The sequence below is a fragment of the Microcebus murinus genome, chromosome 12, assembly GCF_040939455.1.
Source record: "Microcebus murinus isolate Inina chromosome 12, M.murinus_Inina_mat1.0, whole genome shotgun sequence".
In the NCBI taxonomy this organism is placed as follows: domain Eukaryota; kingdom Metazoa; phylum Chordata; class Mammalia; order Primates; family Cheirogaleidae; genus Microcebus; species Microcebus murinus.
Genome location: NC_134115.1, coordinates 93,269,884 through 93,293,902, shown reverse-complemented (window position 1 = coordinate 93,293,902; position 24,019 = coordinate 93,269,884). Strand labels below are relative to the sequence as shown.

At 63.1% G+C, this 24,019-nt stretch overlaps 2 protein-coding genes across 6 annotated transcripts in view; both read left to right on the top strand.

Annotated features, from left to right (window-relative positions):
• Window positions 1-11,288, top strand: part of LOC105880742 (coiled-coil domain-containing protein 187) — a 35,974-nt gene extending 24,686 nt beyond the window's left edge. For 2 of the 5 annotated variants that reach the window (XM_076009197.1, XM_076009194.1), the window contains exons 15-22: window positions 3,751-3,827; window positions 4,378-4,583; window positions 5,386-5,473; window positions 6,516-6,662; window positions 7,514-7,677; window positions 9,797-9,942; window positions 10,647-10,735; window positions 10,952-11,288. In XM_076009197.1, the coding sequence (XP_075865312.1) occupies window positions 3,751-3,827; window positions 4,378-4,583; window positions 5,386-5,473; window positions 6,516-6,662; window positions 7,514-7,677; window positions 9,797-9,942; window positions 10,647-10,735; window positions 10,952-11,242 (1,208 nt within the window). In that variant the 3' untranslated portion in view covers window positions 11,243-11,288. Of the gene's footprint in view, window positions 1-3,750; window positions 3,828-4,377; window positions 4,584-5,385; window positions 5,474-6,515; window positions 6,663-7,513; window positions 7,678-9,796; window positions 9,943-10,646; window positions 10,736-10,951 lie in introns of those variants that run through there. The other 3 variants (XM_076009195.1, XM_076009196.1, XR_012922160.1) reach the window with 3 other exon arrangements.
• An 812-nt stretch (window positions 11,289-12,100) lies between these two features.
• On the top strand, window positions 12,101-18,176 carry CCDC187 (coiled-coil domain containing 187). The gene is made up of 7 exons (XM_076008448.1): window positions 12,101-12,896; window positions 13,688-13,794; window positions 14,288-14,361; window positions 14,849-17,083; window positions 17,344-17,517; window positions 17,581-17,711; window positions 17,991-18,176. The coding sequence occupies exons 1-7, from the start codon at window positions 12,729-12,731 to the stop codon at window positions 18,174-18,176; spliced, it is 3,075 nt and encodes a 1,024-aa protein (XP_075864563.1). The 5' UTR covers window positions 12,101-12,728.
• Window positions 18,177-24,019: the final 5,843 nt, after the last annotated feature.

The window sequence follows — 24,019 nt, the reverse complement described above, 5'->3', positions numbered from 1 at the left end:
CAGTGTTGGCGTGTGAGCCATCGCCCTGTCGCTGTGCGGTTGCTGTGGGGTTCATCATGGCATACGCAGTCCCCCTCCCGGTGGGGCCCGTCACTCCCCGCGCAGCAGGGGCCTGGCTGAGCGCTTCCACCCCCCCTCCCTGGCCTGCGGGCTCGTGTGGACCCGCATCTTATTCTCAATGTTTTACAGACTCTACACGTCCATTACTTTGTCCGTTATCTTGTTATGAGTTTTAAGTTCTGCCTGTACTTGTATCTCCCCGTAGTCACCACCTTACCATTTCTGGTGCTTTCCATGCCTTTTCACGGATCTAGATTTCCAGCTGGCGTCATTTGCCTTCTGCTCCAAGGACTTCTTTTCCTACTCCCCGTTGTGCATGTCGGCTGGTGACAGTCTCTGGCTTTTGTGTGTCTAGCGACATCTCCATCACATCTCTGTTTCCCGACGTGTTCTTTGCTGGCTGTAGAATCCCAGGCGGACGTTTTTCCTTCCAGTGCTCCGCTGTCTTCTCTCCTGCTGTCGTGGCCCGTTACAGGACGGAGGATGAACACAGAATACAAAACACAAACGCAGAACACAAAGAAAAACGCGGACACACACACAGACGGTTGACTCGAGTCATAATACACCGGGGCAGTTTTATTTTTATACTCTAAAAAGATTAAAGTTAGTTCCTTGTACGTAACCACCCAGGCATTGCAGCAGTGGCCATAAATTCCGGAATGCATAGCCTTAGAGAAGCAGATATTCCCTGACTTAGAATTTCCAGGTGGTTGATCTAGGCGCCAGGCATAGATAAAGGACCAAGATTAGCAAGGATGGGCAAGATGAGCCACAGGGGGCATTTCTCATCCCCAGCTTCTCTTAGGGTGACCCCTAAGATCTTCGGTTGAACCCCAGCGGCTGTGCATGGCTTAGGTCGCCCATCCCTTGAGGGGTCTTACCCGTCATTGACTAACCAGCCATCTTATGGGGTGTACGCAGCAATCACAGGAACAATGTGTTTATCCTGTGGCCTCCAGACCCCCATTGCCTCCGGGTGGGGATAGCTCTTGCTTACTTGCAACTCAGGTCCTTTGTTATGCCTCTAGGCTACAGCCTTGTTTATCACAAGGAGCCTGTCGGGAGCACATTGCTTTTAAACGCTCTGGGCAGAACACATACATTACTCACTAAATTTAATTCTTAAACTAGGAAAATATATGTCAGTCCCCTACACCTGCATTGCTTCTACCGAGAGAGCAGTCGATGCCCTTGTCTCCACTCACCTGTCCACGTGTCTCTTCTCTCTGACTGCTTTGAAGACTTTCTGTGACTGGGTTCGAGCAATTCGATTATGATATACTTTGCTACGATTTCCCTTTGTGTTCCTTGTCCTTGGGGTCTGATATTCTTGGGCCAATAGATTTATCATCTTCAACCTGGAGAAGTTTCAGCTGCTATTTCTTCACACACTTTTCTGCCCCTTCTTCTTTCTTCTCTCCGTTGGGGACTCTGATTCCCCATGGATGAGGCCACTTGGAGTTGTGAGCTCATTGCAGCTCTTTTCGTTATTTTTATTCCCTTTTCCTCTCTGTTTCCTTCTGGACGTCCTACTGCCGGGTTTCATGGTCAGGGATTGTTTCTCCTGCAACGTCCAAGCGGACGTGAATCTCACCCAGCGTGGTTTCCAGCTCAGGTGTCTCATTTGATCTCGGAAAGTTCTATTTGAATCTTCCCTTTTTTTAATATCCTCTACAATCCTACTTATCTTTCTAAACATACGGACTACAGTTATGAAAGTTTTAGCGCCTTTCTCTGCTAACTCTATCACCTGTGTCAACCCTGGGTCAGTCATCAATGAACTATTTCTCCTCAGCACGGATCATGTTTTCCGGTTTCTTCCAAGCCTTCCAGATTGTTGTGAATCTCACCTCGTTGAGCTTTAGATATTTTTGTATTCCTATGAACGTTCTTAAGCTTTGTTCTGGAATGCAGTTATTTGGAAGTGATTTGATTCTTTCAAGTCTTACATTTATAGTTTGTTATTTTTTTTTTTTTTTTTTTGAGACAGAGTCTCACTTTGTTGTCCAGGCTAGAGTGAGTGCCGTGGCGTCAGCCTAGCTCACAGCAACCTCAATCTCCTGGGCTTGAGTGATCCTTCTGCCTCAGCCTCCCGGGTAGCTGGGACTACAGGCATGTGCCACCATGCCCGGCTAATTTTTATATATATATATCAGTTGGCCAATTAATTTCTTTCTATTTATAGTAGAGACGGGGTCTCGCTCTTGCTCAGGCTGGTTTTGAACTCCTGACCTTGAGCAATCCGCCCGCCTCGGCCTCCCAAGAGCTAGGATTACAGGCGTGAGCCACAGCGCCTGGCCTATAGTTTGTTATTATTATTATTTTTTAGACACAGGGTCGTGCTCTGTTGCCCAGGCTGGAGTGCAGTGGTGTGATCACAGCTCACTGCAGCCTTGAACTCCTGGGCTCAAGTGACCCTCTTGCCTCGGCCTTCTGAGCAGCTGGGACTACAGGCACGCTCCTTTCTGTAGAGATGGGTGTCTTGCTACGTTGCCCAGGCTGGTCATGAACTCCTGGCCTCGAGTGGTCCTACGCTTCAGCCTCCCGAAACTCCGGGACTATGGGCATGAGCCACAGCGTGCAGTCAGCTGCTTTCATGGTTTATTAGGCGGATCCAGATTAGTGCTCTGCCCGGGGCTAGTCACTGCCCACAACCAGGGCAAGAGCGTTGTGTGCATACCATCCAAGCCCCACGCACCCTCAGGTCTTCCAGCCTGGCTGGCGGATGTTGGCACAGTTCCCAGCCTGCTAGTCCTTCTGGATGCCTCTGTCCCAGCATCTGGAAGCTTCTTGACATGCATCAACCGACCAGTTCTCTGCTGAACACTCAAGGGGAGCCCTGCACGGATCTCTGGGGTCCTCCCTCTGTGTGGCTCTCTTCCTCTCTGATGCTCTGTCCCACCAACTTGGCTGTCTCCCTCTCCTCCACTCGGGGGATCCTCCAGGCCCGGCCTCAGTTTCCCCTCCCTGCACTGCAGCAGGGAAACTCTCTCAGGGCAGTAAGTTGATATCACAGCAGGTCTCACCATGGTTTCTCTCTCAGGGATCACCGTGCTATTGTCTGATCTCCAGTGTCCAGAAAGCTGTTCTTCCACGCCACGCACACGCACCTCTATGTAAACACACGTGTCTACACATACACGCACATAATTTTTTAGTTGTTTCAGATGGGATGGTAAAAACCAAAACCCAATCCCTTTTACTGTCTCCTGGCAGGAAGTGAAAGTCCTTATGATCTTTTCCGTGGCTGGAGCTCTGTTCCCGTCACACCTGGAATGGGAGGGTGCCAGCGGCAGGACAGCTGCTCAGGCGGGGAAGCTGGGCCCTGCTGTCACCCTGCCACCTCCTTGGTGCTGGACCCTGAACCGTGGGTCTCCCTCCCTGGGCCTCAGTCTCCCCTCGTGTGCGAGCAGGGCGGTTCGGCCGTCACCCCCGAGCTCCCTCTACTTCTGCTCGGGTCTTCCCCATGCTCGGTGGGGGTCATGCACCAGAACGTCACATCAGGACTTCTCCCTCCTAGCGTGGCCTTGTGGAGACTTGGTGTGACGCTGTGTGTGTGTCGGGGGTGGGGCGTTAAACTGCCCCAGACACCCTACTTTTGTGAGGCCCTCCTGCAGAAAACGCCCGTGGATACCGGGCACTCAGACCACCCCCATGACCCGACCATGACCTGCTTTCTATCCTCAGAGCTGGAGAGGCCTGACCAAGCCCCCTCCCAGCTGCCCATGGCCAAGCTCTGCCCTCCGGACCACCCTACCCATCAGGTACAGGGAGAGGTCCCCTGGGGGGAGGGGCAAAATTTCGGGGTTCAGCATGACACTGCCAGGGGTATCAGACCTTAATCCTCCTGCATGGCACGGGTCGCCAGGTGTCCAGGTCTGCCCCTCCTGGGCCTGCACCTAGGGGTGGGTGTCCCTGTGGGTTGTGCCAACACATCACCCACCCTCCAGCCGACAGCTGCCTAAGCCTGCCCTCCAGCCCTGGGCAAGAGATGAGGCCAGGCATTGTAATTCAGGCAGCCCGGCCCACATTTCAAGGCAGGTGGCCTGGCCTTTCTGGAACCCTGTAGAGCACAAACCCTCTAGAGTACACGGGCTGGGCACGAGGCCAAGATTATGATGACTCTGCCTGCCCTTGGGGAGCTCACAGTCGGGAGGGGGTCATGGCATAGGGAGGAGCGGGGTGGGCGGTCAGGGAAGGCTTCCCGGAGGCGGTGGCATCTTCCCCAGGGATGGGCGCCCCTCCCACCAGGCGAGGCCAGTCTCTGGGGAGGCCTGGACGCCTGGCAGTGACTTGGCCCGGTCGGTCTGCCAGCCCCAGTGGAGCCCCGCGAGGCCCCGAAGCGCCGAGCCGCTGGGAGATCTCGGAAGCTTGGGCCGCTTCAAGCTGCGGATGCTGGAGCAGAGCCTGCACGAGGAGGAGCTGCGCGCGCAGCACCAGGCCGCGCTGCTGCGCCTGCGCGAGATGGCGCTGGAGGAGAAGACCCGCGCCGAGCTGGTCTGGCTGGAGCATAAGCGGGGGTGAGCGCATGCGCCGCGCCAGCACCCCGACCCCACCAGAGCGCCGCGTCCCCTGCCCCGCCAGCACCCCGACCGCCTTTGGGGAACGAAATGTTCAGACGAGACCAGTGACAGGTGTTCGCAGGAACCTGGGCAAGGCAGTAAAGTGCTCAAAACACAAGCAAAATCAAGCGCCCGCAGGCCCATGTCCGAGGCACGCGCACTTACTCCAGGTGCACTGGCGGGAGCCGCACAGGTGGCGCTGGCGCAGGTGCGGCCCTGCGCGTCACCGCCCCGCGCCCAGGCCCCCAGACGGGGATGTGTTCACAACGTCAGGAAAGCCTTTCTAGGGTTAGGGTGAGCGCCAGGCGGGGAGGTGGCAGCGCAGTGGCCCGTGACCCCAGCCTCCCCGGCTGGGGCCTTCCCTCGCTTCTACCTGTCCTTGTTGTCACGGAGCATCCAGAGAATTTCCTCCAGGCAAACTCCCAGGCGTGGAAGCGCGGGCCATGGGAACCACCTGGAAGCTCTGGGTGCTGCCAGGTTGGCCGCAGACGGGTCTAGCGGTGGACTCGCTCCCCAGGAGGGAGCGCGCCGGCATCCCGGCTCTCCTCCAGTCTCTGCCTCTGAGACCAAGAGTGGTCGGGAGGGGTGGGAACAGTGACGCCCTGGGCAGGCCCTCCCCGCACCTGCGCACACGTGGCCGCCCCCTTTCCAGCAGCGATGCACAGTGGGCGTGGCTGACGGGGGACGGGCTGTGTCTGGGACCCTCCCATCTCGAGCACAGACTCTCAGGGTTGGCGGGGCTCCTGCCCTCTCCCCCCAGGTGTCTGGGGAACAGGGAGGACAAAGCCATGCTGGCCGAGCTTTCGGAGAAGCAGCAGCAAGCCCTCAGCACGTTTGAGAAGGAGCAGGTGAGGGCTAGTGGGGGCTGGGAGGGGCAGGTGACCTCGTCTCAGTCTCCCCACGTGACACCCCTGGTACAGATGCAGAAACCGAGCTCGGGGTGCGAGACCTTGGGCTGAGCGCAAAGCCCAGACTCCCACCCCGGACGCCCTGCGTGCACCTGGCTGGCACGGCAGGTGGGGGCACTCCAGGCAGGGCAGAAGAGGCCCCGGCCGCAGATCAGGGTCTCTCAGATGTGGGAAGACAGAAAATGCAAGTGACCCTGCAGGGAACAGCTGGCCCGGGGGACACAAAGGGCACAGAAGGCCCAGCTGTCACGAGGTGACAAGGGAACAGGCCCAGCCCAGGGGGCCCCGGCTGGAGGGCCTGGAGCTGGCCAGTGGCAGGGACACCTGCCTGTACCTGGGGCCACGTCCCGTAGGTCGTAGAGGCACCGTGGTGGGACTGGGGGCCATAGGGGGAGAGACCCAGCTCAGCGAGCCTCGGTTTCCTGCCTGGCCTGTGGAGGCCGCTGCCTGGCAGGGTGCAAAGACCTGAGCGTGTGCTCTGTCCAAGGTGGCTCTGCCGAGGGGCGTGTCCACCAGGGAGCCACGGGAGCAGCTGGGGGACGGCTCAATAAAGAGGTGGTGTTGCACCTGGAACCTGGAGGGCACCTGGCGAGTAAGCGCCCAGCCCCCACTGCCTCCTGCCGGCGCCTCCTCAGCCAGACCCAGGGGACGCGATGTCCTGGTTGGACCAACAGTAGGTGTTGCAGAGCCGTGGCTGAGGCAGTGAAATGCCACGGACAGAGCTGTCCTGCTGCGAACGCTGCCATGTGAAGCCACTGCCAGCTATTCTGAGAAGGAGTCGGGCCACAGTGGCCCAGGGTGCCTGCTGGGCCCAGCAGGAGGGCCGGGCAGAGGCGTATGGAGGGAGAGGGAGGCCCTGGCACAGTGGAGGACCTGGGGGTCCCCCAGACACCCAGTTCCCATTCACCGGCCTCTTCCTCTTCCCTGTGTGAGCTCATGGGCTGGGGGCTGTGCTGACATTTTCTCCCCTGGGCTGGCTCAGAGGGAAATCCGACACCTGCGGAACATCCACCTGTTCATGCACCGCGACAGGAAGCTGCTGCTGCAGCATCATAAGGACATCCTGTCCCTGCAGAGGTCTATGGCCCACCTGCAGCAGGAGCTGCAAGCCGGGACCAAGCTGCCGCAGGTGGGCGCTCTCACCTGGCGGGGTCTGTCCCCTGGCCGCTGCTTTGTGTAAACAAGCAAGTCCCTTGTAAAGTCGCCTGTGGCCCCAGGTAGAGAGGGAGTTGCTGGGGGTGCAGGTGGGGGCAGGAGGGGGCTCTGGCTGGGCCCTGGGGCAGAGCCGGACTTCAGGTTGTGGAAGGTGCTCCAGGCCGGGAGTGTGAAGAAAGGCCCAGATGCAGGTGTGATGCAGGTGTGAAGACGGGAGCCAGGGCTTCCCCGGGGCGGGGCAGCGGTGGAGGTGTGGGCACAGCAGGGGGATCTCCATGGGCCTGGGGGGGGGGGAGGAGTGTGTGGCTGAGGATTCTCAGGGAGGCCCGCACCTCAGGGACCCCAAATAGCAAGGCTCCTTGGAAGGGGCTCCTGCCCCCTCCCCGTGGGGAGGCTGATGGCCTCAGGGAGGCTGTGTGGACAGGGGCAGGGCTGTGTGTCTCCCCACCTGAGTGTCTCCTCTGTGAGCTAGGGGTGACAGTGGTCTCACCTGGAGGATGGGACCAGGATTGGATCAACTGGGCTCTCTGAAGTACCTGGCCCAGGCTGGCCTGTTGGGAGGGGACCCGGCTACCTGACTCCAGAGCTCGCCAAGGGGGCCGTGGCTGGCCCTGGGCAGGGACTCTCCTCTCTGAGCCTCTTGTCTGCACCCGTCAGCAGGGTGCAGGGCCCCTGGCAGAATGGGATGTCTGGCGCCGTGGTGGGAGCCTGCAGACCAGGTGCAGAGGGCTGTGGGCACAGCCACCTGAAGCCCACCACATGCTTTTCTGAGAGGAGATGGGCCACAGGTGGCCACGACAGCTCACCCTGCACTATTTTTCATAGAGTTCCAGCCCCAAAGGCAAGGTCACCTGGGATGGGGGCTCTGAGAAAAGCCTGCAGCCTGAGGGGCTGGCACAGGGCTCCCCGTGTCCCCTGAACCCACCCAGGCCTGGCAGCCCCACCGGCCAGCACTCCCGGAGCAGCCCTGCAAGCTTGGAAGTCACGCGGTGAGTTGGCCCTGCTGCCTGCCATGGGAACCCTCTCTTGCAGGGCAGCCACCTGCCCACTTGCTCCCCGCCCTGCTCGGGGAGCTGCCTGTGGGCGGAGCGGCTGCTTTTCCCACCAAGAGCTCCCTGGGGACATCCGTCCCACTTACAATGGCTTCCAGAGCTGGGGAGGTTCTCTCTCCTCTGAGCGTCAGCCCCTGGAGCCTGCAGCCTACCAGAGTCTAACCGCAGAACTCCCGAAACCACACCTGGGGGGGCAGCGCAGAATGGGGAGGCGGCTCTTCTCCAGCCCACGGGGCTCCTCGGTGAGGGATGTCATCGCCACTTGGCCACTGGCCAGCGGCTCCGCAGGCTCCATCCTCAGACAAGCCTGGTCCACAGCCATGTTGCTGTCGATTGCAGGGCCTGGGAACCTTTGGAAAGGTCCAGGCTGACTGTCACCCCGGGCTACCCAGGAGTTTGTGTGCAGGGCTGGGGCAGGCAGGTCGGCAGGACCCCGAGGTTGGGGTCAGCCGTCCTCCCCCGGCAGAGAGGATGCGTGGTCACCACACACAGGTTAGAAAACAGGGAAAAGTGGGCTGCTCGCAGAGACAGACCTCAGCTTCCCTGCGGCTCCCTCCCCCGGGAAGGCAGCCGCTGGCACTGACACTTTGCCGAGGTCGTGTGCCACTCGGGGATGGGCACCTGGTCACCCGTCTGTCCAGGGGTCAGCTGGTCCCGGGCATGCAGGGGCTGGGAGCATCTGTGAGCAGCTCCAGGCAACCCCCAGCCCCAGGGGAGCTGGCACAGCCATGGACGGCCAGCAGGGGTGCCACGGGGTCCTGGCCTGGGACCCCGTGCCGGGAGGGGACTTTCACGTACATGAGGGGCTCCCGTTCCTGGTTTTATTTATTTACTTATTTTTTGAGACAGAGTCTCACTCTGTCACCCGGGCTAGGGTGCCCTGGTGTCAGCCTAGCTCACAGCAACCTCCAACTGCTAGGCTCAAGTGATCCTCCTGCCTTAGCCTCCCAAGTAGCTGGGGACAACAGGCATGCTCCACCATGTCCGGCTAATTTTTTCTGTATACATTTTTAGTTGTCCAGCTAATTTCTATTTTTTAGTAGAGACAGGGTCTCGCTCTTGCTCAGGCTGGTTTCAGACTCCTGACCTTGAGTGATCCGCCCGCCTCGGCCTCCCAGAGTGCTAGGATGACAGGCGTGAGCCACCGCACCCGGCCCCGTTCCCAGTTTTATTCGGCCCCGTTGTTTCATGGTGACGCTGAGGATCACACACCCGTACTCTGTGAAGGGGGCTGAGCAGAGAGAGGCCACAAGGGCACTGACCTAACCCCCTCGGGAGCCCGTGTCAGGACACGGTGGTGTGGGCAGGCACCCTCCAGGTCCTGCCCCAGTGAGAGGACGGGTCTCAGGAGATGCGGTCTCCAGGCTCTCAGGACGCCCGTCCTTGGAGCCGACACCTCTTGCCACAGCCCTGACCGAGGGTGGAAGGCCCAGGGTCACCCTTGGGTGGGGGCGACTGCGCCCTGTTGTAGCAGGTGCCTGGGGCAGAAAGGGAAGCAGACGTAGCCCCAGGCAGGCACCGAGCAAGTGGGGATGTCCACAGATGTCCAGAGCAGGCCCTGGGACCCCGACCTCAGCCCAGGGGACTCAGGGGCCCTGCAGCCTTCCTGTCCCAGCTGCATCCTGCTGCCCCAGCAGCGTGGCCCCAGCAGGGTAGGACAAGCCTGGCAGCAGGCCTGGGGGTGCACTGGGACCCCCGGGGCCCCAGGCGGGAGTCCAGCACGCACAGACGTGCTGCTGCCCCAGGCCGGGTGGTGAGTCTCCGTGCAGAAGTCTCTCGGGAACACACACTGGGGGACAGACAGACACCCCACCTACCGTACCTGGCATGGTGCCCAGCCCATTGTCACCCCCGCAACCGTGGCCCTGCTTGGGAAGCTGCTGGGTGAGGAGCTAGAACCCAGTCCTCTGGCTTGGCCACTGACCACAGCTGGGCCTGGATGTGCCATGAGGTTGTTCCCAGGGACAGGTGCTGTGCAGCGTCATGGTCCGGGCTGGTCGCCCTGGGAGGGGACAGGCAGGGCAGGTGGTCACCTCCACTTGGCACCACCTTGCAGCCTCCCCGCTGAGCAGCAGGACACGACACCCCCCCAGACAACTTCGGACACCGACGGTCACCTACAACCTCCGACACCAGCGTGGGGACAGGACACACTCAGCGCCCCGGACCGGCTGGTGGAAAGTGGCAGTCATGTCGGCCAAGGTGACCGGGTGGGGCGGTGGCAGTGGTCACTCATTTGGCCGGCCCTGGGCAGCTTGGGGGCAGCCTCAGGCTGGAGGTCAGACACCTGAGTTCTGACCTGCCACACCCTGCGTGTGACCGGGGCGCCCTGGGGCCCCTCTGTCTCTGCGTCCCAACGCAGCAGAGCGTGCGGTGGGCCTGTGGCAGGAGGGCCGCCCTCCGCACACTGTGGCCGACATTCCCAGGACACAGAGCGAGGGGCCGGCCGCCTGCCAGAAGCCACCTGGACAGGCTCTCCTGCTCCGGTCGGTCCCACTGCCCGGCGCAGGCTCAGATATTGCCAGGCCGCCCTGGAAGCACACACCTGCCCGGAGCCCCGCCCAGGGAGGAGGCAGGAGCAGGCCCGGCCTGTTTGTCTTTGGCTCAGGGCTCAGCAACCCCCGGGGGCACTTGGGCCTCCAGGCAGGGGACATGATGGGGCAGAGAGCCTGGCGTGGCCCCCACCGTCCCTGTTGTCCCTGAGGTTGGCTTGTCTGTCCCTCCAGCATCAGTCCTGTGTGGGGTGACACTCCTGCCTCGCCCTGACCACAGCAGCCCCACTGCCCTCAGACACCCCAGAAGCTCTGAGCAGCTGGTGTGGCCGCCTAGCCTGGCAGGGGCCCCAGTCCGCCCCCTCCCCCATTCCATCCCAACCCTGGTGACTCTGGGAACTGCGTGTCTTTCAGAGCCTGGGAAGCGGCCTCTCGTCCCTCTGCTGGGTCTTGAGCCCACGAGCTCCCTGGACACCGGGCAGCAGCCGGGCCCGGCCTTTCCTGTACGAACACGCTGGGAACCCCCACTACACCCCGAGCTACCTGGTTCAGAGCCCCCTCCTTCCCCCCAGCTGCGACTTGACCTTGGCTGGGACCCCGGGTGCCAGAGTGTCCTTGGTTCCTGCGGGCTGGCGGGTCCCCAGTCAGGCCCTAGCCCCGTGCTCTTTGCCCGGGTAGCTGTGTGCTGCATGGTGTCTCTCCTCCCTCCTGCCGGCCAGGCCACGGTGGCAGAGGAGCGCCACCCCACGGCTCAGCACAGCCCACAGGAGGCGAAGGACCCGCCCCCAGGTAAGCCCCCCGGAGATGACGGGTGGGCACCCTCCGAGTGGATCTCTCCGGAAGCTTCCCCCACGTCCAGCGGGGCCCATCTAAAGCTGGAGCCCAGCTGCCAGGCAAGGACGGGGAGGCCCACGAAAACCGGAGGGGACGGGGCCCTGTGGCCCCCCACACTGGCCACAGACCCCTTCACGGCCAGAAGATTGGCGGCCCCCATTCCCTGCAGGAGGTGACATGCACGGCTCTTCTGGAGAAATTAAAAGTCACAGCTGGCTCTCAGTGTTTTAGTCACAGCTTCCTTTATTGTTTATCTGGGTTTTTAAGTATTTGGAAACCAGCTGCCAGGAGCATCTTCACGCAGGAACAGGAGGCTTTGCGCAGGTTGTGTTTTTCTCTTTCTGAACTTGCATGTGGCCCAGGCCTTGCCAAGCCGAGCCCCTGATTTACAGGTGGGTGGGCGGGCGAGGCCCGGTGGCCGTGGGCTGAACAGTGAGGGTTGCAGGGCCCAGGCTGCTACCACAGAGCTCCCCACCCAGCCCTGGGGAGCCCCCCGCCACGCAGCCACGCTTGGGAGCGTGAAGGACGCCATGCCTGTCGAGGCTGGGGCTCCCTGCAGTCGCGCCCGCAGGACGGATCCGTGGAGATGGGAAGAGGTCAGAACCACTCGCAGCCTTGGGGTTGCCCCAGACAGCCCAGCCAGGCGGGGCTCCCCAGGGAGGCCTGAGGCCCAGGGGGAGCAGAGGGACACACAGTGCACCCCACGACCGCTCTCTCCTGATCCAGCCCTGGGTGGGCTGCTGTTCAGGCCTCTGTGGCTGGGAGCCCCCTCTGTGGGCGCTGCTGCCTGCTGCCCCCAGCCGTGGGGTGCAGCAGTCCCTGCTCCGGGGCCCCAGGCATCTGCACGCCACTCCCGGACCCTCGCTGCCTCTGTGAGGGGCTCATGGCACCCACCCTGCAGACGCTGCAGGTGCAGCGAGCTCGCACTGCAGACTGTGGCCACGGAGCTTGCTGGTGAGCCGAGGGGTTTGCTCTGGGCCTGTCTGACCCCAGCGCCTCCTGCTCTGGGGTCCAGAGGCTGCGTTTGCAGGGGCTGCCTGGGCGACGCCCCATCGGGTCACTGGGGTGGCCCAGGGTCCTTCCTGCATGGCTCGGCCTTCGCCGCGGCCTTCACCATTGGCGGAGGTTGCACGCGTCTGGGCTCCAGCTAGACAGCTCAGGGTCCCTTAGGCCGGTGGCCTTGGAGCTCTGTGTCCCCACACCTGCCGGCTCCGAGGGCAGAGCAGATGGCGCGATGACAGAGGTAAAGGCCGGATGCTCCTGGGACGGCCCGGCAGTGTCCCATCCACCCTTCGTCTCTGTGCCGGGCATGACCTTGCGTGCCAGAGGCCTGTCCCCCCACCCCACGTGTGCGGCTGGGGGCCGCCGCCACCAAGCGGAAGGAAAGAGCTCTGGCAAAGGTTTTCCCAGCCCTCTGAGGGGATTTTCCCCAAAGCAGGGAGGAAAGAGGTCTCTAAATTGAAACCGTTGTTCTAAAAGCTGTTTTCGGAGACTTCCTACCGCTAACTGTCCCACCAGGGATGATGTTAGGAGCAGACCACCCTGCATTTCCGAGTCTTCACCCCAAACAGTTACTACAAAAAAAGCATTGCGTCCATCTCGAATTTTAAGATTTTTTTTTTGAGTGGCATCGGAATTCGTGGGAGCTGCTTGCGCTGCTCCATGCGCCTGCGCCTGCCAGCGCTGACGGCCCCCTTGCCCACAGGAGACCCTCAGACCACGCCCTGCCCCTCCTCCGCAGAGGAGCCAGATGGCCACACGTGGGGCCCCCCAGCTCAGCGCCAGCACTCCCGGGACAGAGGGGGGCCTTGTGGCCCCCAGGAAGCTAGCGTGAGTCGGGGTGTGGCGGTGCACTCTCTGCAGGCCCAGGAGGCCTGGCCTGGCTTTGTGGGGCCTGCTGTGTGGTCTTGGGGGGCCGCCCATCACCGGGGGCGGGGGAGCATTGTGGGATTGCAGGCACCTTCCCAGTAGGTTCCGATGACTCTCAGATTCCCCAATTCTCTGCGTTTTGCCCCAAGACTCAACACCTGGGCAGGAAAAAAGGTGGTCTTTCCACGGCAGCAGGGCCCCATTGTGTTGACGGGTCTCTGGGGCCACCAGGAAGAGGGGAAGGGGGTGTCTGGTGAGTGGGGGTCTCCACAGCCCTCTTTAACCACTGCGGTACGGCGCTCACCGGCTGCGAAACCTCGCCCACAGCGGCACTCACAGTCCGCACGGCAGCTTGTGCTGTGCACGGACGACGCGTCCGTTTTGCTCTTATGTGACGAGGAAACCTTTAAAGCACTGAAAGCTTGTTTTACTTTACAGGCAGCTTCACTTGTCATGTCAATCAGAATAGGTAACATATACGTACGTGTTTTCATCACGTTATTTTGAAATGTTCACGATTTTATTTTGATAAATGAAAAATTAGAAAAGTCATATCGCGGCTGTGGGCTAAAGTCGCTGTGCGGCGCGTTCATCTGTGGCTGTCGACTGTAGCTGATGCTCGTACCGAAGTGGTTAAGGGGTGGCCTTTGTTTCTGAGCCGTGGTCACTGCAGGCGCAGGGGCGTGGCCCGTAGCTCAGGGATGGGCCAGCAGAGGCCACGCCCTGACGTGTCCTTTCTCTCGTGTTTCCAGCAGGCGGCTGAAGGCGCCACGATTCAAGTGCAGTTGGGGCCCCGTCTTGCCGGGAGCCCCCCAGCGGAGCCCCAGGACACAGAGAGCTGGTGGTCAGGGGAGCAGAGGTGCAGAGCTGCAGCCGGGGAGAGCCCGGGCAGGGGTGGGGCGTGCATGGGGCATGGAGACGGGGAGACAGGTTCCGCCTGCACTTCCGGTCTGCTCACTGCTCCTGGGCGGGCATGCAGGTCTCACCTGCCCTTTCTGACTCTGACCCACGATCAGAGACACAGACGAGCGGGCTCAAGGTCTGGCTGTGAGGCCAGCAGAGGGCCCTGCCCTGAGCGTGGGCTGTCCCAGCCCTCTGGGAATGGTGACCTCCCGTCTGCTCCCTGAGCCTGTGGGACTGGGACCAGACACCTCCAAAGACAAGCCCCCAGGAGCCCTGTGCTCTGAGGGCCACCTCCAATGGCGGCCGAGGACTGGCTGGGGTGCTTTCCAAGCGTGTGCGGTGTTGGCCGATCCCTGGGGGGGTTCCCTTGACAGCCAGCCTGGGGAGGAGGCAGGAGGCTGGGCCCCCCTTGGGGGCTCCCCAGAACTCCTCCTCTAACGTGCTTGCAGGACAGAGGCCTGTCTGCAGGAGCCGGGGGTCGCCTCTGCCCGTCTGGAAGACGCCTGGCTGGCCGCCTCTCCAGGTGCTGCCCCGCCCCCGGCCCCTCCCTCTCCCTCTCCAGCCCACTTAAGGGTCCTCCCAGACCGGCTTCCACGTCAGGGCCGGGCTCCCCCCCCCCCCCCGCAGCATGCGGCCCCCACCCTTGTGCGGCACACCCGTTCAAGGCTGCCAAGCTGATGCTGGTTGGTTGGTCGATGCTCTGTCTGGAACCATCCACATCTCAAACAAAAACAAAACCAAGCAAAGCCAACCAATCAGGCTTGAACAGCAAGGCGCATCCCCGAGACAGGGAAATGTGCACCGGAACAGGACCGTGGGGTGGGGTGGCTACCGGTGACAGCTGGGCTGGAAGCAAAGGGGCCGAACACGCTGGCACCGTTGACATTTTTCCTGCCCCTGGTGGGGTGTCTTTTAGGCCCTGACCCACTTGCCTTGGGCGGCTGGGGTGTGGGGTGGGGTCTCGGGGCGAGCATGACCACGGTTGGACCATCCCCGGACTCTCTCGGCAGCTCCTGCGGCCCCCAAGGAGGAAGAGGAGGCACCGCCCACCGTGTGCCAGAGCAGCGCCCTGCCCCGGCCGCCTCCCGCTGGGGACCTGGGCTCCGAGTCTCCTTCCGCAACCTGCTCAGGGTCTTCGGAAGCCCCAGCGTCCTCCCCTACCTCCCCGGGGGGCTCTGGGAGCAGCCTGTCCTGCCCCTCCCTCCATGGGTTTCAGAAAGCAACCGCCATCCTGGTCCAGCTTTCTGAGAGCCCTGTCTCCCTGTCCGGCCTGGAAGCCGAGGACACCGGGGGTGACGAGGACACCCCGAGTGAGGAGGACACCCCGGGTGACGGCCTCAGCTGGTCTGGGGAGCTCTCTGCACAAAGCTCCTGGGAGGAACCTGGCCCACCTTTGTCCTGGGGGCTCCTGTGGGGCGAGCCTCGGCAGCAAGGTGCTCCTGGGGGTGGGGGACAGGGGACCCGGCCCCTGTACGGCTCCTCCATGGACGTGGCTGTGTCAGGGTGCCTGGATCTGGAACGGAGCCTCCCACAGGCGGGCAGTCTGTTGCCTCGCCCGGAGGTGCCTGCCCCAGGCTCGGGGTCCGAGCTGTCAGAAGCCTCTAGCAAAGTCTGGGACGAGGACAGTGAGGAGAACCTGCCGGAACCCGGCGCCAGGAGCTCCTCACTGGCAGGCGGCTCATCTGGCCTTGAGGATTCTGGGGAGGCCCACGTGGCTCTCCCCGCCCTGGGCCCTGGGGAGGGGCAGGAAGCTTCTGGAACCAGCGACAGCCTGACCAGTGGATCAAATGCAGGAAAAGCCAAGCGGGAGTCCCCTGAGGCAGCCTGCATGGTGTTCCCATCCGAAACCTCCCCCCTCGGTGACTTGGACTTGTCACTTTCCTTTCCTTTGGGGACCTCTGCATCTGCAGGGGTGGATCCCGGCAAAGAAGGACAGGTGCAGCTTCCGCAGGCCGCAGCTGGCTGCCGGGGCAGGCCCTGGCCCGCTGCCCCGAGCTCATCCACCCAGAGGAAACCCCTGCAGCCCCTGCCCGAGCATGAGGTCCCTGTGACCCTGCAGGCGCCTCCTGGGGACCCCGCTGGGCTGGCACCCCTGGTAGCCACGGGCCAGGGACCTGGGCCTGGTGGGCACGGTGTCTCCCCTATCCTGGGGGAAGCTCATGCCCCACTTGCTGGCGGCGTCTTGACCGAGATCCTGTCTCCAGTCGACGAGGTCCTGTCCTACGGCAGCTTCGACCTCCCGTCCTCCGCCCACGCGGACGTCCCTCTCCCCCCACTCCCGCCCACCCCCCAAGCAGAGAGCGACTCGGAAGACGGCCGCCCGGGCTCGGAGGACTTCCCTTCCCCGCCCCAGGAAGCCGCGTTCCCCGGGGCCCCGCTGGGCGCTCAGGGGGAAGACACCTCCGTCACCACTGAGGACTTGTCCTCCTTGTCTGGGGACGGCCTGCCGGAGACACTGTCCCCACGACCCCAGGAGTCGGGGCTCCGCCGGGGGGCGGCTGGGCAGGGCAGGAGCCTTGAGGATGAGTTGGGTGAAGCAGGAGCTCTGGTGGGAAGGGAGGCTGCAGGCAGCCAGTGGTCCACACCGGTCGGCTGGCCGGGGCGCTTGCAAGAGGGGCCAGGCAGCGTCCCTGGGGGGCTCCCAGGGCCGTCGGCACCGCCGTCCCGAGAGGCCTGTGTGGCTGGGGAGGGTCTGTCAAGGCTGTTGACGGCTGGTGACACAGACATGCTCTTTGGCATTTGGCGGGGGCACCTGGAACCTCCTTTGGACACAGGGTCCTGGGTGGGCACGGGCCGTCGGGGGGCGTCCTGGGAGGGGGTGGAGAGTGCAGGGTGCCCGGGAGGGTCGGTGCAGCTCTTAGTGTGCCCGGACGAGCCCCTGGACCTGGACGCCGTTTCAGCTTCAGCTGTGTCCCTGGGCGGCCACACCTGCTTGGCCGAGACCCCCCTCGGCGGCCAGGACCCCAGAGCAATGCTGGCTGAGAGCAGAGCAGCCGCACCCCCAGACCCCCGGCCTGTGGCCCCAGCAGCTCCGCTCCCAGGCCGCGTGCCCGTGGGGGCCAGTGGGCAGGCTGGGGAGGGGGGTGAGGGAGCCCTGATCTGCGAGGCGGAGGCCCAGCCCGGGGCCGAGGCCTCCCCAGGCATGGCGACGGAGGGGGTGGTGGACCTGGTCTCCACCCGGCTCACCAGGAGGGTCCTGCGCGACTCCTTAGCAGCTCTCTCAGCGCTGGTGCTGGCCCCGAGGGGTAGCCCCTAGGGTGCTTTCTGAGACAGCCCTGTGAACTGCGTGTGCCTCCAAGCAACAGCCTCCCAGGAGCTGGAGCCTCCAGGAAGCCTGGACTTTGCCCAGGATGGACGGGCTTGCAGGACGGCACAGGCGGGCAGTGCCCCCACCCACTGCTCACCGGCTCTGTGTCTGGACAGAGGCCCTGCTGCTTCTGTCAGGCCTCAGAGTGGCTTGGGCCAGAGTGACACAGACACCTCGGGCTGTGTGGGTGCTGTCCAGAGGCCCCAGGTCAGGAGAGGCGCCAAGGCCAGCAGGTCAAGCGAGAACCGGTGCCGGGATGGGGCAGCACCTGCGCCAGGACAGGGGCTGGCAAAGGCCCCCGCGAGGAGCAGCGGGCGCTGGGCTGCACTCTCGCTGCCTGGGCGCCCGAGGGCTTTGCTCAGGAAGTCATCGGTGGGGACATTCGCCGGCTGTGACTTCAGAAGGCGAGGGCCCCTGATGCCTTCACTGTTCCAGCAATGACCTGCATGGGTGACTGGCGTGGGTGCATCGTGTGCCTGAGTGAACGGGCTGGAGGAAGTGCCAACCCCAGCCTGGCGGAGGTCCCTTCCTCCACAGCCACCCTGGCCCGGGGCTACCCCTCTGGGGTAGGTGGCCCAAGGCCTCCTCCCCTGTGTGCTGGGCCCCCCCCCCCCGTGCCTGGAAGGCAGGGTGCAGCTGGTCTCTGCCGGTGCCATGGACTTTGCCCCGCCTCCGAGGGCTCGCTGGGACCCCAGGGGCCCCTTTTCTCGGGAACACAGAGCCAGGCAGCGAGACCGGTGCTGCCGTCGCCTCTGGAAGAAACGAGAGCCCATTCTCGGGCCGGGCAGGCCTCCTGGTGTGCAGCCCCCTGGAGCAGCTGGTTATTCGGCAGTTGTTGCTGGCAGCACTGCGGCTTCTGCTTCTGCGTGGAGGGCAGGTCCCGCCCACCAAACAGGGGCGAGCTCCCCCTGCCCGAGAGCACCTGCTTCCCCCGGAACACACATCCAGGCGGGAAGCTCCGGAGTCGTCGTGGATGCAGGCAGGAAGAGGATTTCCTGTGGGGACAGAAGTCTCCAGAAGTCTCACTGTAAAATGAAACCGCCCTGCAGACCCTCGGGCCTCCTCCGGCTGAGGACCGGCCGACCAGGGTGACAGGGATGGCGGTCTATAGGGGGTAGGAGGGCGTGCGGTGTGGCTGGGGGCCCGGCGCAATGTCCTTGGGAGAACAGCCGGGGTGCAGGCTCGAGGGCCTGCAGGGCCATCACAGCTGCGACCTCCTGCCGCCGTAAGCCTGGGTGGGCCCGACAGGTTCCCGGGAGGGACAGGCTGCCTGGGGGGGGTCCCCGCTGCCCAGCCTCTCCCAGAGCAGCTCTGCAGCCGAGGGAAGCCAGGACCCGGCCAAAGCCACGGGGCCCTGGAGCGCCTCGGCGTCCACAGCGGACCCTGTCCGTCCTCCCGGTCCCCAGGCGCCTGGTCTCTGGGCCGTGCGGCACGGGCCTCCCCAGGGTGACCAGGTGCTGGGCGGCGAGTGTTGCTTCTCGAAGGGGGGGCTTTCCACCGTCCAGCGCGGGAGCACGCTGGGGCTTGTGCTGCAGTATCTCGCTAGGTGGAAACCACCGTGACCGTCTCTTAACTAATGCCCCTGTTAACGCACCAGTGAACCGACGAGAGGCCTGTCACCTCTGTATGCTCAGTGGTTTTGTGCAGAGTCATAGCTGCGGGGCACAGGGGAAGTGGCTTTTAAATGAGCCCGGAAGTCCATCGTTTACAGACCTGGTCTCTAGCTTCACCGTGGTCGGATCTCATGCGAGGAGGCTCACTCACACCGTGACCGGACCTCTCGGCGCTGACTTTCCACGCCCGACGGCGGCGTGTGGACATGTGCATGTGTCTGTCACCTGTGGTCCAGCCGTCATTCACTTACTATCCCTCCATCTTTGCGCCCATGCACCTTCCACCTGTGCACCTGTCAATTATCAGCCAGCCAGCCAGCCAGCCATCCCGTCCCAATTCCCTTCTCAGATCGGAAGGCCCCTGCTCGCATGGGGAGTCCACACACGGCGCACGGCATGTGGCTGAGGAACATCCGTGCCCCGGTGCTGGTCCCACACCACCTTGTGTCATCCAACCCTCCCTTCCCTGTTTTGCAGAGGACACCAAGGCCCAGAGAGGGCCTGTGACCCGCCTGAGGTCACACAGCAAGTTGGAGGCTGAGCCAAGAACTCACCACAAGGTCTCTGGACTCCAGGTCCAGGCCTCTGTGCCTCCTCGGGAACCTGGCTGCTTGGGGGCTCACTCTGGGAGCTGCAGAGACCTACGGCTGGCGGGGGAGGGGGAGAGTTGGGGGTTGTGTCTGTTTTACTCCTGCCCCTGGGAGGCCCCGACGTCTACCGGCACCACTTGCGTAGGAGTCATCTCCCAAGCCGCATCTGCAAGGCCTGGCCAGGCCCCGAGGTGCCAGGTCACAGGACACACAGAGCCACCGGTGCCCCCTACCCCAGGCCCCTTGAGCGCACCGTGAGGCGGGAGCCCCTCTCCAGGTGGCCCGTCCCGCCCCGCCTGCCCTCTCCACCCCAGGGCAGCTCCCGAGGCCGACCTTGGCCACCTCTGCTCACAGCGAACGCACCACAGGGGTCAGGGGTGAATGGGGCTGCGGCCTTCCTTCCCTCGGACGCTGCGCCCCACACTCCCCAGCCACCCTGGGGCGCGCACGGGGGCCCGTGTGCCTGCTCCCGGCGCCAACGACTTCAGAACAGGTTTTGAGCTACAGCGTTCGTATTGATTTCCTTCTAGTTTTCTGAACAAATTAGTCCGTAATTTTTTATATTTCCCCCTTTATTGCTGACCCTTTTGGATTTATGAGGCCGTGCGAGAGGAATTATGTATTTTATGCACACGTGTTCATCGTGGCAATAAATCTCCCCTGCGTGGTAACCCCTCGATCCGCCTCAGAACCCCACAGCCTGCCCTGTCGCTGCGGCTTGGTGCTGACGGCTGGCAGGGATGGTGCGGGGGCCGCAGGTGCAGCTGGGACCGGGAGGCCTTCCCCAGGTGCCGAGCAGGGGTGCGGTGTCCCTGGGGTCATCGTTGGCCCGTGGCACGGTGCCCTGGTCGTGGGGCACCGAGGGACACCCAGGCCTTGGGTGCCGAGGTTGGCCAGAGGGGGCCGGGGCCATTGGTGACTCTGGCTGGACAAGCGTGGCCAGCAGGGCCGTGGGACACCTAATGTCCTCCGGCGTCACGTGCACAGAGCACAGGGCTCTGGCGCGCGGACGGACGTATCGATCCCGGGCGAGGAGACTCCAGTCCCGGCCGCCTCCCCTTCGAGGTCTCCCGCTGCACTCGCCTTGGCTCCCATCCGAGTCTGCGCCCCGGCCAATAAATCTTGACACCAGCCTCAGGAGAAGCCATTATCTCCCATAGAAAATGATTATTTCTCAGTTAAGCCCTACATTTAATTTTCCCGAGATCTGTCTCTCTCAGCTGCCCCGAGTAACAGTTCCTCCTGCATAAAACGCCCACGCACGTGCCTTCTGCCGCCCAAACCCCATCACCAGATGGACTTTGTGAGTCCTTCTGACCCCCAACCCTGCGCGGCCGTGATGGCCACACTCATAAAACACGCAAGGGAGGCCACCAGCCCCGGCTGCGACAGGGAGACTGCCGCACACTCTCCCGGGGGGTCACTTGGGCATGGTGTCTGCTCCCTTGGGGCCACCCAGCACCCAGGTGTTGGTTCCACTTGGCTGGGAGCCCGGGGAGCCCACCTGCCTTCCAGGTGGAGCCGAGTCCCTGCCGGTCAGGGTCTCCTGTCCCGGGGACGAGCCTGGCCAGTTCCTGCCCCAAAGCAGAGCCAGGCTCAGAAGTCAGTCCTTCCCCGCCGCCCCAGGATGTCCTCAGGTCTCAGGGCAGCCCCGGTGGCCCCTGTCTGGCCACCCACCCTGTGGCAGCCGTCAAAGCTGGGGAAAGGACAAGGCCCCAGCCCCAGGACTTCCTGCCACCCTCACCTGCCACTCACCTGGAGGGGGCTTTCCCCTTGAGCTGTGTCCCCCCCCCCAGGCTGTGGCAGGGCACAGTCTGAGCATCAGGGAAGCTAAGAGCCAACCTGGGGCCTGAGGCTGGCTGTGTCCTGGGCCCACCCTGCTTTTTACCAGGGGTGTGGCAGAGACCCTGTCCCCGGACGTGCCGTGCCCTTCCCGAGTCCCTGTGAGGACAGGAGATCGAGCCCACCGGCTGCTCCCTGGCACGCAGCCAGTGTGCAGGGGTGCTGACTCCACCCCTTAGCTTTTCCAGGTGAGGGGCGCTGGGCGTGAGCAGGTGAGCCCCAAATGCCAAGCTCCCTCTCCCGGAGGGCAGGCGTGCAGGGCGGGCGCGTCCCAGGGCTGGTGCAGTGGAAGTCTGCCTGGCCCTGTCCTCACTGTCCCCGTGCAGAACCTGCTCCACCCAGGGAAGGGACCAGCACGCCCTGCCTCCAGGGCTCACACCCGCCCACCAGGGCACCCGCTGGCATGACTGGGCGCCGACTGAATGCCGAGAGGGAGGAGGCTCAGAGCTGCTCTTCTGCCTTTGTCCCTGACACAAGCGTCAGAACCAGCCCTCCTGGTGCTGGGGGCATGTGGGTTTGAGACCCTCTTGGTCACATACATGCCGTGTGCCCTTAACCACCCACCCGGGTCAGCCTCGGTTTCCCCCTCTGTGAAACAGGAAGGATAGTCTCCTATTTCCTCAGCCCTGAGATGGGATCTTTCCCCGACGTGGGCTCGCCTCCTCGTAGCAGGCATCCCGCCTTGGCCCCGAGGAAGTGCCAGCGCCTCTTAACAAGGTCAGGAGGGTGAGGTCCCAGGGCACGGCTCAGTCCCTACCACCCCTCAGGTCCTGGATTCTGAGACAAAATTCGCCATCTCTCCCCTCCCCGCTGCTCTCGTGTTGACATTTCTGACCTTGGGCTGCGTTTTAGGGTGGACGTGCGATTTTCCCGAGAACTTTGTCTGACACTGATCACGCGCCCTGCCGTGAGGGGGAGGCTGGATTTGAGAAACTGGCGTTTTCATTCACGGTGCAGAGTTTTCGTGCTGGGCTGAGCTCAGTCCATGGGTGGCTCAATGTCACGGAGCAGGTTTGGGTGAGGTGTCACTGCAACATGCTGAACATGTCCCTCCAGCTGGGTGGGGCGCCAGCCTTCCTTCCCTGGGTGGTGGGGAGGCAGGTCACGTTGCCAGAGAGCAGGGACGGAGTGGGACGACCTTGCTGTGGTCCCTTCCCGCCCTTGATGAGACCTCATGAGCGGAGGGGATCCCACGGGACCCCCTGGGACCAGAGCAGGTGACTGGCCACCCAGTGGCCAAGGGGGCCGTGAGAGTGGGGCCAGCACAGCACACCCACCCGAAGTGCGGGAGTCCAGGGACACCCTCCCCTCCAACTCTCTGGGAAGAGCTATGAGTGTCGGAAGGACCTGAGATGGGAGAGGGGTGCTGCCTCTTCCCCAGCACGGTCCCTCCAAGTGGCTTTTGGGTGTTTGCTGTGGACTGAATTGTGTCCCCCAGAATTCAAACGAGGACGCCCTAACCCCCAGTGGGATGGTGCTAGCAGGTGGGGCCTTTGGGAGGTGACGAGGGTTAGGCGAGGTCATGGGGCTGGGGCCCTCGAGATGGGATTAGTGCCCTTCCAAGAAGACCCCAGGAGCTCGCCCCCAACCCTGCCTGTGCAAATACAAGAAGGCGGGCGGCCGTCTGCAGCCCAGAAGGGGGCCCTCGCCACAACTATTGCCGACAGTCCCGCCTCGACCGTCCTTGCTAAGGTGACAGCCAGGCTCTGGACAGTTTGCACAGCAATCATCATGTGACTCTGTGGCCATGCCCGCAGGCCGAGGCCAGTGATCTACCTGTGGTCCATGGTTTGGGGGTGGACGGCATGTGAGGCCGGAGGGGAGTCTGGACTCCACCCCACGGGCATCAGGGGGCTCCCAAGGTCCCCCAGCACAGACCCCTCGGAGGCTGGGGTGCCCTAGGAGGCCAGTGCAGCCCCCACGGTAGGAGATGATGACTGGTCGGAGGCTGAGCTGGGCAGGTGCAGGGTGCCGGGACCCTCAATGCCCAGCTCCCCTCCCGCCTCACGTCCCGCCCAGCAGGCTGGATCTGCTTTTCCCGCTTCCTCCTTGCGTCCCTCAACTCCCCGCCTCTTTCCTCCCACAGCCCAGCCCCACCCTGGCAGGCCAGCCCTGGGGCAGGGGACACAGGGCAGGTGTCCCTCCCAATCCCCCGACCCTTGGCTGACGGCCTTGCGTCCAATCTGGCTGAGAACGTAGATGGAATCCAGAGAGATGTTCAGGCCTTCCCATGGCCAAATATGCCACCGTCCCACTCTCCCTCCTGCTTCCACGAATTTGCGACAGGCTCCCAGGACCCCCCCCCACTCTGCTCTCAGAGTCTCCGTGCTGTGACGACACCTCCCACCTGCCATCGCTGGCTCTGGGCCTCCTGCCCCACCTCGATTCTTTGCTCCCTTCTCAGCGAAGCTCTGCGCTGTCTCTTCTTTCCCGTTCTATCTGAAAGCACTTCCACTTTCTCCCCTGCGCTCGCTCAGACTGCTGCTATCTGGCACAAAGCCAAGGGTGTTCCCCCCCACACCCGGTGCCCATCTTAGCCGGATCGGAATGCTCCCATCCACTCTCTTCTCTGCCCCTGGGTCTCCACAGGCTCTTGTTCCCCACCCCCAACTCACCGCTGCTCCTTGGGAGGCCCAGGCTCAGTGTGCGGCCCTGCCCTCTGTCCCACGGCCTCCCCAGGGGGACCTGGACCAGCCCCAACACACCCTCTGGGCTCCAGACTCCCACTTCCAACCTCCCACCTGACACCTTCCTTAGGTGTTGAAGAGGTCGCTGGGATTTAACGGATCCAGAACAATCTCCTGATTTCCACCTACACCCCCAAATTGC

Coding starts and splice junctions, on each gene's coding strand:
- CCDC187 (XM_076008448.1), top strand. CDS start 12,729: ATGCGCCTGCGCCTGCCAGCGCTGACGGCCCCCTTGCCCACAGGAGAC. Junction 17,084..17,343: donor GCTGGTGCTGGCCCCGAGGG/GTAGCCCCTAGG, acceptor GGTGCTGTCCAG/AGGCCCCAGGTCAGGAGAGG. Junction 17,712..17,990: donor CCCGGGGCTACCCCTCTGGG/GTAGGTGGCCCA, acceptor TGTTGCTGGCAG/CACTGCGGCTTCTGCTTCTG.